This window comes from Ciconia boyciana, chromosome 13 (genome assembly GCF_034638445.1).
Source record: "Ciconia boyciana chromosome 13, ASM3463844v1, whole genome shotgun sequence".
NCBI lineage: Eukaryota > Metazoa > Chordata > Aves > Ciconiiformes > Ciconiidae > Ciconia > Ciconia boyciana.
Window position 1 is genome coordinate 17,526,556 of NC_132946.1, and position 11,997 is coordinate 17,538,552.

General features: G+C 68.9%; 1 protein-coding gene across 2 annotated transcripts; it reads right to left on the reverse strand.

Moving 5' to 3' along the window:
- Positions 1-297: 297 nt before the first annotated feature.
- TFAP4 (transcription factor AP-4) lies at positions 298-8,779 on the reverse strand. Of its 2 annotated transcripts, none has more exons than XM_072878380.1 (7): positions 8,540-8,779; positions 4,288-4,453; positions 3,654-3,752; positions 2,923-3,093; positions 2,535-2,618; positions 808-966; positions 298-690 (listed from the first exon to the last, which is right to left on the reverse strand). In XM_072878380.1, exons 1-7 carry the CDS (start codon positions 8,626-8,628, stop codon positions 496-498), a joined length of 963 nt encoding a protein of 320 aa, XP_072734481.1. In that variant the 5' UTR covers positions 8,629-8,779; the 3' UTR covers positions 298-495. The 2 variants fall into 2 exon arrangements, with proteins under 2 accessions (XP_072734481.1, XP_072734480.1); XM_072878379.1 differs by having other exon boundaries at positions 300-690; positions 2,481-2,618; positions 8,540-8,777.
- Between the last annotated feature and the right edge of the window lie 3,218 nt (positions 8,780-11,997).

Below are 11,997 nucleotides of genomic sequence, written 5' to 3' on the forward strand. Positions count from 1 at the left end.
TTGCTTCCGTGTCACTTGGCATCTCCCCCTGCTCAAAAACGAACATTTAATTAAAAAAAAAAAAAAAAAACACAAAAGAGGAGGAAAAAAACCAAATTAAGATCCCAACCAAAGGCCCAGTCCCAATGGAACGCCATTGGGAATGCCGGGGCTGCTGCCGGCTTGGCAGGATTCCCTGTGGGTTGGCAGGGGGGTTGATAAAACAGGGTGGGGGGCTGCGACCCCCCCATCCCTAACGCCCCCCCGCCACCATCCCACTGCGCCCCAAGCCCCCCGTGTCCCGTTGTGGCCCCCCTCAAGCACCCGCCCCCCCAAGCCGCCCCCCCGGGAGCTGAAGGGTGACCTTTGCCTGCTTCTAGCACTCTGCTTTACAGTATTGGAAAAAGGTCATAAAAGAGACCCAAATCGCGTTGTATTTTTTAAAAATTTCAGCATATTCTCTGACGTTTCCCCCCCCCGCCCCGGCTCCCCTCCCCGGCTGCCGGCCGGGGGGTGTCAGGGCAGTTCCCCGTCCCCCGAGGGCTCTTCTTTGCTCTGGTCCATGGAGTCACTGTCGTTGCCCTCGGTGTCGGAGGCGGTGTCGGAGGCAGAGGGCTCGGGGCAGGCGCGCGCAGGCGTCACGATGACGGCGCGTCTCTGCTCCTCTTCCTGCAGCTGCTTCTCCTGCGTCCCCTCAATGTGCTGGATCGCCTGCCGAGGGCAACCACCGGACGTCAGGACATCGTGTCCCCCACTCCGATGCACCCAGGGGGAGTCAGGGACCCCCCAGAGCCCCCCCGCCGCCATTCTCCTCGGTCCCCTCCTTACCTGAACGATGGTGTCCAGGTTTTGTCGGGACGTGGAGACTGTGTTGATGACCGAGGATGGGCCCATGGTGACCACGGTGACGTGATGGGAGGGAGGCGGCGCTGGAACGATCACGGTGGGGTGGTGGGTGGGCGCTGGGGGAGCGTGTGATGGCAGGAGCTGGGGAGAGAAGCAAAACCCCCCCCGGTCAGCAGGGACCTGGGCACGGCAGCGATGGGGAGAGCACCACGCTTGCTCCTGAAGCCCAAACACCTTCGAGAGCCTGTAAGAGCTGAAGCAGCAGCTCAGCTGCTCAGGTTCACCCATCCCGGACGGACGTGAGAGCGCACCAGCTGAAAGCTGCCGTCACCTTAGCTTTGGCAGAGCACAACGTGAAGGATTCCCCATATCCCAAAGGGGGAAAGATTTGGGCTTTTAAGCTGGCAGAGGCAAGTGCCAGCCCTCCCATCGCCCCGACCTGCAGAGCTGGGAGCCCGCCGCACCCCTCGGAGATCCTCATTCAAACAGCGGACGGGAAGATCCACCCTAGCAGGACACTAAGGAGAGTTCACCTAAAAATAGGCTGAACTTCCCCGGGAGGCGGCCGGCAGGGATCCTGCGGGGACGCAGCTCCACAGAAGCCAAAAGAGGGAGGAAGCTGGTTTTTCTCCCTCCCTTTGAAGCTCCCCAGGCTGGCGTGCCCCAGGGCTGAGCTTGAGGGCGGCAGCGAGCAAGGACCGGGTGCCGGCACCGCGCTCGGCTCCTCGCTGCACCAGGCCGGCGCAAGGCTCCCCCCACCGTTGGCAAATCCGACTGTGCCGGGGGAAAAGGCTGAAGGCTCCGTCCCCGCAGCCCTGCCACGTCTGCCCGGCAGCGCCGCCTGCCAGCTCGCCCGCTCCCCTTTCCCAGCCTGGGCGGTGGCAGGGAGCGGTTCGGGGGTCCCCAAAACTCAGCGGGAGTCACCCAGTGAGAGGCGAACCCCCAGAGATGGGGTTGGCCTCCACACCGCTGCAAACCACCCGCTCCGGCACGGGGAGCGTGACCTGCATCAGCCGCTGGCGGTGGTGCCGTCGTGACTGCTGGCATCACCCGCGGCTGGGACGGATGCCCGTTCATTGCCCAGCGTGCCTGGTGGGAGCCGGAGCGGGACCGCAGCTCATGGGAGCGGGAGCTGCTCTCCACCCATGCCCGGTGGGGACAGCCTCGCGGGGAGGGACACAGCACCGAGGGGGGCGAGTCGGGGGCGGCCACATCCAGCACCTTCTGACACAGCCTTGGAAAGCCGTGGGCTCGCTACTGCCAAGCTGAATCCCCGCCCGCCAGAAAGCGACCTTCCCCATTCAAAGCCCTCTGTGCCGGGGAATGGAGCCGCTTGGAAGCCACCGCAGCATGGTCCGAGCCGCAGTCCCCCCGAAACACGGGGTGCCCGCGAGTGCAGCCCCCCTGAGCGCTGGGGAGGCCGTGTGCCGACCCTTTCCCAATTCCCCGAGGGCGAGAGCTTTGCCGGGACACCGCTGCCAGTCCCAGCCAGCCCTAAGGGACGGGAGGTGCCAAGCACATCGCTGAACCGCCCCGACCCCCTGCATTTCACACCCGTGCGCCCAGCTGCACCGCTCAGGGGGCTGGAGGCCGCCGGGGTGTCCCCACGGGCGGGCTACGGCCAGGGTGGGCTGGGGCGGCGTCCGCGCACTCACCTGGGTTCGGATCTGCTGCTCGCGCTCTAGCTTCTCCTGGTGCAGCAACCTCACCTGTTCCTGCTGCTGCTGGAGCTGCACTTGCTGAGCGATCACCTTCAGCTTCTCGGGGTACATGTGGGCCTCCAGGGAGCGAACCTGCAGCCGAGAGAGCCTCGACGTCAGTGGGAGCCCAGCCTGCTCCCGGCACGGCACCCCCTGATCCCTGCCGGGCAGGGTCCCCACGGGGTGGACGCGGCGGAGCCAGGGAGCCCACGGCCGAGCGTGGAGCAGAGGTGGCCAGAGCAGATGGCCCGTGACGCCGCGGCAGCGCCGGTGTCCCCAGGGGGCTCCGGCACGGCCGTGACACAGCCCGCTAGAGGGCAAGCCCACCCCACGCGTGGCCAGCACCGTGGGCACGGGCGGCAGCGCCGCAGCCGGATCCGGCCCCGCGTGGCCTCACCTGCTCCTCCAGCATCATGCGGACCGAGCGCTCCTTGTCCAGCTGCTGCCGGAGCTCGATCATCTCCCGCCGCAGATCCTCGGCCTTCTCGTCCTCCCAGATGTCTGGCGAGCCAATGCCCTCGTCTTTGTCCTCTGCCCGTCGCCGTTTCGGGGAGGAGCCGCTGAACTCCTGCCGTGGGGATGCAGCGTCAGGGGACGGGGACCAGCCCTGATGCTCTCCTCGCCATCTGGAGCACGTCCGGGTGATGCCACCCCCTTGGCCACCCCCCAACCCAGCCCCCCGCAGGGAAGGGGCTCCCTGGGGACGAGTGCAGCACGGGGGGTCGATGCCTTCATCTATAGGGGCAGCGCGGCCTGGGGGTGGGCAGGCTCCTGCGCCCTGTGCATGCCCACCCTCCTGGTCCTCACCTCCCCAGCCTTGCGCAAACCCGCTTCTCACACCGTGACACCCAGGGCGGTTCAACTGGGCCACCTCAGAGCCAGAGCTGCCACCGGGCCGTACCCCAATACCCCAAATGGAAAATGGGACCCCAGTCCTTCTCCCCCTGCCAGGTAAGGGGTGCCGAGTTGAACAGGGCTCCCCTGCCCTGCGAGGAGGGTGCAAAACATCCCTATTCTCCGGATTATTCGGGCAGAGGGCCTCGCCCTGACGCCAAGGAACAGCGACAACGTCCCCTCCCCAGCTGGGACTGTCCCATCCCGTCCCTGGGGTGCGCAGGCAGGCACTACCTGGATGAACCGCTTGAGCTGGGTGTTCTGCTGCAGTAGCCGAGTCTTCTCCTGCTCCAGCGAGAAGATGTACTCGGCCGTCTGCTGGAGGATGGCCGCCTGCGGGACAGCCGGGAGGGGCACGCTGAGGCAGGAGAGAGCCCGGCGTCCCCCCAAGCCCCCTCCTGCCAAGCTCCCGCCCTGCCTGGGAGGCAGCAGCACCGCTCCTTGCCCGACCCCGGCATCTCCATCCAGGGTCTGCTTCACCCCCGGGTCTCCCCTGGGATTTCCACCATGGGGAACCTCCAGTTCACCCGTCTCAGGAACCCGACCGGCTGCCGAGTGCCGCCTCCTCGCCCCACTCCCCTCTGCAGCGGGGCCACCTCGTCACCCAGGCACACGCCACCCTGCTCCTGGGGTGTGGGGTGCCGTCACACGCACCCAGCCTGCTCTGGGACACCAGGTTTGCGATGCACACCCACTCCCACCGACGAAACCTCCCCAGGAGAGACCTCCATCGCTGAATTAACATATGCAAATACCCCCAATTACTCTTACAGCCCTGTCCTGCCTGACAAGCAACGCCGAAAACCTCCACGTGCAGGACCGGCATCTGCATCCCGCATCGCCGCAGCCCTGGTGACGTCCCGCTCACCTTGCTGAGCTTCTCCCCGTCCGTGTGTGGGATGAGGGTTTTCAAAGACTGGAAGCCAGCATTGATGCTCTGCATCCGTCGTCTCTCGTTGCTGTTGGCGATTTCCCTGCGTATCCGCCGCTCCTGGTCCCGCTGGGTCTCCGGAGTCAACGGGATGTTAGCCAAGCTGCAAGGGAGGCAGGGGGTTAGGGAGAAGGGGGCTGCACCCCTGCCGCCAGCTCACCCCCGCCGCGTCCCGCCTCGCTTTGCAATGACGATGCCAAGCCGCCAAAGGGACGGGAAACACGAAGGGGACGATGGCTGCGGCGCTGGCGAGCACAAAAGCAGGTGGGTGGGTTTCTCCAGGCCTGTATCCAAAGCTCTGGGGGATGCATCGACCGAATGGTGGCCCCGCTGCAGCCCCCCGGCTCTGCCGGGCTCAGACACGGGCTGCCCAGCGCTGGTGGCAAGCCTGGGTGAGGGGAGCCGAGGGGAAGGCAGGGCACGGTGGGGACCCCCGGGTGGGCAAAGGAGGCTGCGGGCCGGCCGGCTGTGTCCCCGCGGGGCAGGCCGGCGTGTGTGGCCCCGGGAAGGCGGCTCCCTCCCTCCCGCCCCGCTGATGGCTTCCAGATGACAGCTCCCAGCAGAGAAGCCCCCGTCCCACCCCAAGCCGCAGCTCCTGCCTGCTTCCTGCTGCCGCCTCCTCGCCCCCCGCGCCCTCGCCCCACAGATGGGCCGGGAAACGCCTCGCAGAGCCGGCGACGCTGCCGGCAGCAAGTGGGGACGGCAGCGGGAAGGGCTCCGGCTGGCCCACGCCAACACCTGGGGGTCCAGGGCACCGGCTCCCTGAGCAAAGCCCACCACTGTGGGGGTCCAGCTTCTTCACCCACACCCCACTTCTTCCCTGAGACAGTCCAGGGAGCGGGGCGACTGAACCTTGGCAAGGGTTTTGGATCACAGGGATGGCGAGCCCACCGGGCAGCGGCCAGAACCGGCAATTAATAAGCCGAGCACCGGGGCAATAGCTGGCCATTACACCAAACCGACGCGACCGGCAGCCCCTGCCATGCCGCCGGCCATTTCGCCTCCCCGCTGCTGCCAGCGGCGGCTCTCTCCAAGGTGCACCCACTGGCTGCAAGTGAGGCTGCCGGCGCTGGGGATGCTGCGAGGCACCGAAGACTAAACACAAGGGCCGGGCTGCCGGCACGAGGTGAGATAAGACGGGCTTCAGCCTCCCGCCCAGGTGCCCAGCGGCTCCGGGATGGGGAGACGGGACCGTCCCACCCAGCGCCTTGCCAACACCGGGCTGGAAAGTAAAGCCCAGCGTCCTGCCCTCCTGCCGTCCCAGTGAGGCCATGGAGGGACCACGGAAGTTTGGGAGCCCAGGGGTCCAAGCGGCAAAGCCAAGCCCTGCTCGCAGCACCGCCTTGCGCCCAGGCAGCGCCCTGTCACGAGCGGGGAACACACCGCAGCTCCCCCGAGATGCACGGGGACGGGGAAAGGATCCCAGCTCAGCCCAGAGGGATGGGGAAGGATCCCAGCTCGTGCCAGGGGGCCGGGAAGATGTTTGTCCCCAGCCACTGAGGCAGCGTCCCAGTGCAGGCCTGGCACTGGGTGCCGAGCCCCTGCTGCACTGCATCCCTCCGTGCAGCTCCCAATGGGTGTCCTGAGGGGTGCGGAGCTGGGATGGGTGCCTGGGGGTCTGCCCCACTCATGGGGAGCAGCCGTCTGCCACATGGACCAAGAGCTGCCTGCAGTGAGATCGTGGCACAGGGCTCCCATTCCGCGGTGGCCATCACCCGCCTCCCTGCTCCTGCCAAAAACCAGCCCCAAACTTGTCCCCAAAACACACCAAACCCCAGCAGGTCTTGGGGACGTCGTCCCTTTGTATGGGCAGGGTCTGTGCCCCGTCCCTCTGTAGTGATGCCTGGTGGGGCTGGCGAGGTGGCCGGAGCACCGCTCCGGGATGTCGGACCACCAGCCACGGCCACGCAAGGGGAATGGGACGGAGAGGCCCAGGACTGGGCAGCGCGGAAGCGGTTTCTTAAATACCGGGGAAGGAGGAAGAGCCTGCTTCCTCGCCGGCAGACCTCCCGCAACCTGCCCCAGCTGCTCTTCCTGGGAAGAGACCTGAGAAGTGACAGCAAAATACGGAAAGGGGTAAAAAAAACAAGGATTCAGAAGCCAGCCTGGCCCAGCACCGCCAGGGATGGGGCAGGACAGAGGCAGGGGAGTGGGTGGCACCCACCGGAGCCCTGGCACAGGAGAGAAGCCCTCAGGGTGTCCCCAGGCCGGTGCCGGTGCTGCGGGATTTGGGTCGGGCGAGTAGAGTTTGGTCCTTCCCGCCCCAGCGGCGTGGCAGCCCCTGGCACAGCCCAGCGGGGACGTCACACTCGCCCGGACCTCGAGGGAAACAAACCCCCGGGGGTGTCGGAGCCGGCCACTGCTGCCGCTGCCGCGCTGCTTCTGCCTGGCAAGGAGGCCGGGGGCTCGGCAGGCCCACGGCGGATGTCCCACTCTGCCCACTTGTGTCCGCCGCTGCCCACAGGTAGTGCTGCGGTTTGCACCGGTGGGCAGGGGAGGCATGGCCGTGCAGGCAGGGTATGCCCAAGCTCGCAGGCAGGCTGCCCCAAGCTCCTTGAGGTCGCAGGCAGGGTGTCCCCAAGCTCGCAAGCAGAGTATCCCCACACTTGCACACAGGGTATCCCCACGCTCGAAGGCAGGGCATCCCCAAGCTTGCACAAAGGGCATCCCCAAGCTCGCTAAGCTTGCAGGCAGGCTGTTTCCGAGCTCGAGCTCAGAGGAGCTTGCAAGCAGAGTACACCCAAGTTCACAGGCAGGGTGTCCCCCAGCACCCTGAGCTCGCAGGCAGAGCATCCTCGAGCTCGCAGGCAGGGCGTCCCCAGCTCCTGGAGCTCGCAGGCAGGGCGTCCCCAAGCTCGCAGGCAGGGCGTCCCCAAGCTCCTAGAGCTCCAGGCAGGGTGCCCCCGAGCTCGGGGCGGTGGGAAGGCAGCGAGACCCCCCCAGAACTCTGCCCCACGCCGGGGGCGGGCGTGGGGCCGCGCAGCCCCCCCAGCCCTGGGCAGGATGGCCGCATTTCCCTGCCCCAGGCGGTTGCCCTCCCACTCAGGCCACGGGCCCGCGCCGGGCCACAGCCACCCGCAGCGACTAACGTGGGGGACCCCCGCGAAGCTGCCCCACCGCCCTGGGTCCCTGCCCCCCAGCTGCACCCCCCGGGAGCCTCAGGTGTGGGCACCCCCCCGAGCATCACTGGGACGCAGCCCCCCACCCCAGGTGAGCCTGTGGGGCAGCGGGGAGGTGGGGCAGGGCCACGGGGCCCCGTGGGGCAGGGCTGCCCCCCGGGGGGAGCGTGGGGGCTGGGGCAGGACTGCCCCACAGCGGGGCTGGGCCTGGAGGGGCCGGGACTGCCCCGCAGGGCCTCGGCGGGCCTGGGCCGCCCCACACGTGTAGTGGGTCCTGGCTGCCGAGGGCTGCCCCACAGCGGGGCTGGGCCGCGAGGGACTGTCCCACGGGGGCTCCGCGGGCCTGGGCTGCCCCACGGGGCCCCTCGGGGCCCGGGCCGTCCCCCACGCGCGGCAGGGCCCGGCCGCTCAGGCCCGCCCCACGGCGGGGCAGGGCGCGGAGGGGGGATCCCGTGCCGCCCCACGGGCCCCGGAGCGCCGAGGGCCGCCCCGCGTGGCCCCGAGGGGCCTGTGCCGCCCCCCACGCGTGGCGGGGGCCCGCCCGCCCGCCGCCTCCCCGCCAGGCCCCGCCGGCTCGGAGCAGCCCCGCGGCTCCAGCCCCATCCCCGGCCGGTGGGGGGGGTCCCCCGATCCGCCGCGCGTCGTCGTGTGTCCCCCCCCCACCGCGTCCCCGGGCTTTGTGCCGCCGCCTCCCCGCACTACATGTCCCGGCAGCCCCGGCCGCGACCCGCCTCCTCCGGGAGGGCTGCAGAGTCACGGCCAGGCCCGGCAGTAAACACACACCCCCCCCACGCACGCCCCGCGGACCCCCTCCGCTAAACACCCCCTCCTCCAAAATCCCACCCACGCCCCCGCGGGGGAGCGGGGCAGCGGGGGGGGGGGGGGCGGGCGGCGCCTCTCCCCGCCCGGCCACGCGCGGCCGCCCGGCCCCATGTGCGCGGCCGGGACCACGTGCGGGCGGTGGGGCTGCGGCGGCCGCGCCGCGCTGCCCCCGGGCCCCCGCCCCGAGCCCCCCCCCGGGGCCCTTCGGCGCGCCCCCTCCCGCGGCCGGGGCCCCCCCGCGCCCCCACCTGCAGAGCCCGCCGATGACCTCCTTCTCGGATTTCCTGAAGTGCTGCAGGGAGGGCACCTTCTGGGCCGGCACCATGAAGTACTCCATGCCGGGGCGGCGCGGGGGGCGGCCGGGCCCGGCTCCGGCCCCGGCTCCGGCTCCAGCTCCGGCTCCGGCTCCGGCTCCGGCTCCGGCGGCCTCTGCCTGCGGCTCAAGGCGGGAAACAGCTGGTGCGAGCGCGGCGGCTCCCGCCCGCCCGCCGCCGCCTCCCCGCCCGCCCGCCCGCCCGCCCCGGCGGCGCCGCCTCCGCCAGCCACCGGCCCATGTAAACAAAGGACGGCGCGGGGAGGGGGAAGGGGGCCGGGGGAGGGAGCGATCCCCGGCACCACCCCCCGCGCGGGCCTGCGGGGGCTCTTCTGTCCCGTCCTGCCCCGTCCCACCCCGTCCCGACCTGTCCCGTCCCCGTCCCGACCTGTCCTACCCTGTCCCGTCCTGTCCGGTCCCCATGCCGTCCCATACCCACCGCATCCTGTCACATCCCATCCTGCCCTAGCCCCGTGCCATCCTGCTCTAGCCCTATCCTATCCTACCCTGCCCCATCCCAACCTGTCTTGTCCCCATCACATCCTACCTCATCCCATCCCATCCCATCCCATCCCATCCCATCCTGTCCTACCCCAACCGGGCCTGTCCCCATAACATCCTGTACCCAGTCCCATCCCACCTCATCCCATCCTGCCCTAGCCCCGTCCCATCCTGTCCCATCTCATACTGTCCTATCCTATCCCATGCCATCCTATCCTGACCTGCCTTGTCCCCATCCCATGCCATCCCATCCTATCCCATCCCATCCTGTTCCTATCCTGTCCTATCCTATCCTGACCTGTCTGGTCCCTATCCCATCCTATCCTGTCCCCATCCCATCCTGTTCCTATCCTGTCCTATCCTATCCTGACCTGTCTGGTCCCTATCCCATCCTATCCTGTCCCCATCCCATCCTATCCCATCCTGTCATGTCCCCATGCCACCCCATTCCATCCTGTCCAACCTCATCTGATCCTCTCCCATCCCATCCCATCCTCTCCCATCCCATCCTGTTCCTATCCCGTCCTATCCCATCCTGCCCTGTCTTGTCCCCATCCCATCCTATCCCATTCTGTCGTGTCCCCACACCATCCTGTTCCATCCTGTCCAACCTCATCTGATCCTGTCCCATCCCATCCCATCCTCTCCCATCCTGTCCTGTCCCCATCCTGCCCTGTCTTATCCCCATCCCATCCCATTCCATCCCATCCTGTCCCCATCCCATCCTGTTCCATCCTGTCCAACCTTATCCGATCCTGTCCCATCTCATCCTGCCCTATCCCCATCCTGTCCTACCCCTATACTGTCCCATCCTATCCCATCCTGCCCTGTCCTATCCCTGTACCATCCTGTCCCATCCCATCCCGTCCCGTCCTGTCCTGTCCCATCCCCATCTCATCCATCCTATCCCCATCCCATCCCGTCCCATTCCATCCTGCCCTATCCGCATTCTGTCCCATCCCATCCCATCCCACCCTATCCCATCCTGGCCTGGCCTGTCCCCGTCCCATCCTATTCCACTCCACCTCATCCCATCCCATCCCATCCCATCCCACCTCATCCCATCCCACCTCATCCCATCCCATCCCATCCCACCTCATCCCAACCCATCCCATCCCATCCCACCTCATCCCATCCCATCCCATCCCATCCCATCCCAACCCATCCCATCCCATCCCATCCCACCTCATCCCATCCCACCTCATCCCATCCCATCCCATCCCACCTCATCCCAACCCATCCCATCCCATCCCACCTCATCCCATCCCACCTCATCCCATCCCATCCCATCCCATCCCATCCCACCTCATCCCATCCCATCCCATCCCATCCCATCCCAACCCATCCCATCCCATCCCATCCCATCCCATCCCATCCCATCCCATCCCATCCCATCCCATCCCAACCCATCCCACCTCATCCCATCCCATCCCATCCCATCCCATCCCATCCCATCCCACCTCATCCCATCCCACCTCATCCCAACCCATCCCATCCCACCTCATCCCATCCCATCCCACCCCATCCCACCCCATCCCATCCCATCCCATCCCATCCCCGCCTGGCCCTGGCACCCTGCCCAGCCACTCTCCCCCCAGTCCCAGCACTGCCCGCAGCCCCGGCTCCCCCCAGCCCCGGGGCGCTGCACCCCCTCCTCTGCCCCGGGGTGGGCCTCAGCCCGTCCCCCTGCTGCAGGGGGGGCTCAGGGGGCAGGGGCCGGGGGGGGTGACAGCAGCCTTGGGGCTGCCATGGGGCTCGGGGGTCTGGGGGTGACAGGGGTGACGTGCCTGGCAGGGACCATGGGGGCTGGCAGGGCCGTGGGGGCTGGCAGGGGCTGTGGGGACTGGGGGGGGTCTGGGGAGTGGCAGGGGCTCTGGGCTGGCAGGGGGCTCTGGGGGCTGGCAGGGGGCTCAGCGCTGGCAGGGGCCACGCGGGACCTCGGGGACCCCCCGGGTCCTGCAGGAGGCCGGGCCATCCCCGCTCCCCCCTGCCCAAAGCCCCCCCCCCCCGCAGCCTGCGTGGGGTCAGGGCCACCGGAGCGGGGCCATGGGGAGCCACCGAGGGTGCAGGGGGTGTCCCGGGGCCGGCCCGGCCCCCCGGGCGGGCAGGATCCGGCCCTGCAGCGCCGGGTGGGCGGCCCCCATTTCCCCCAGCCCAGCCCCGCTCCGGAGCTGGCAGGACAGGTTCTGCCTGGTCCCTGCCTGTCCCCGTCCCGCCGGGCCCCCTGCCCATCCCTCCGCGGGAGGCCTCGCCGCCGGGGGCTGGGGCGTCCCCCCACGGCGCGGGGACACCCGTGTCCCCCCCGCCGTGTCTCCCCCGGCTGGCCGGTGGCCAGGGGCTGGCAGGCAGCGCTCCGGCACGGATCCGGCCAGGCCCCGGCACGGCCCGGCCGCTCGGCGCGGGCACTCGGCCGTGGTCCGGAGCCCGGGGGCACGAAGGGACCCCCGCCCTCCGCCGTGGGCCCCCGCCTCCCCCCATCACCCTCCACGGCTCCCCGCCAGCCCCGGAGCCCCCCCCAGGGCTGCCGAGCAGCCGCAGGGGTCCCCAGACCCGTGCTGGCGGCTGTCCCTGCCTGCCTCCTGCCTGCGCGCGGCCGGGGACCGGGGGTCCCTGGGGTGGGGGCCCGTGCCCCCCATCTGGGAGGGCTTTGGGATGGGGGAGCGGGGTGGCGTTGGCGCCCGGTGAAGGGGCACCGGTGGCCCGAAGGGAAGCGAGGCTGGGGACACCGAGCCACCCTGTCACCGCTGCACGTCCCTGTCCCCACTGGGGCCACCACTGCCGTGGGTGGCATGAAAGCCCCCCCTGCACGCACCCCCCAAGATGCACCTCTAGTCCATTTCCATTTTTTTTGGGGGGGGGCAGAGTCATAGGGGTTCACCCCCCCCCATTTTG

Coding starts and splice junctions, on each gene's coding strand:
- TFAP4 (XM_072878379.1), bottom strand. CDS start 8,628: ATGGAGTACTTCATGGTGCCGGCCCAGAAGGTGCCCTCCCTGCAGCAC. Junction 4,454..8,539: donor GTCATCGGCGGGCTCTGCAG/GTGGGGGCGCGG, acceptor CCTCCCTTGCAG/CTTGGCTAACATCCCGTTGA. Junction 691..807: donor ACCTGGACACCATCGTTCAG/GTAAGGAGGGGA, acceptor TGCCCTCGGCAG/GCGATCCAGCACATTGAGGG.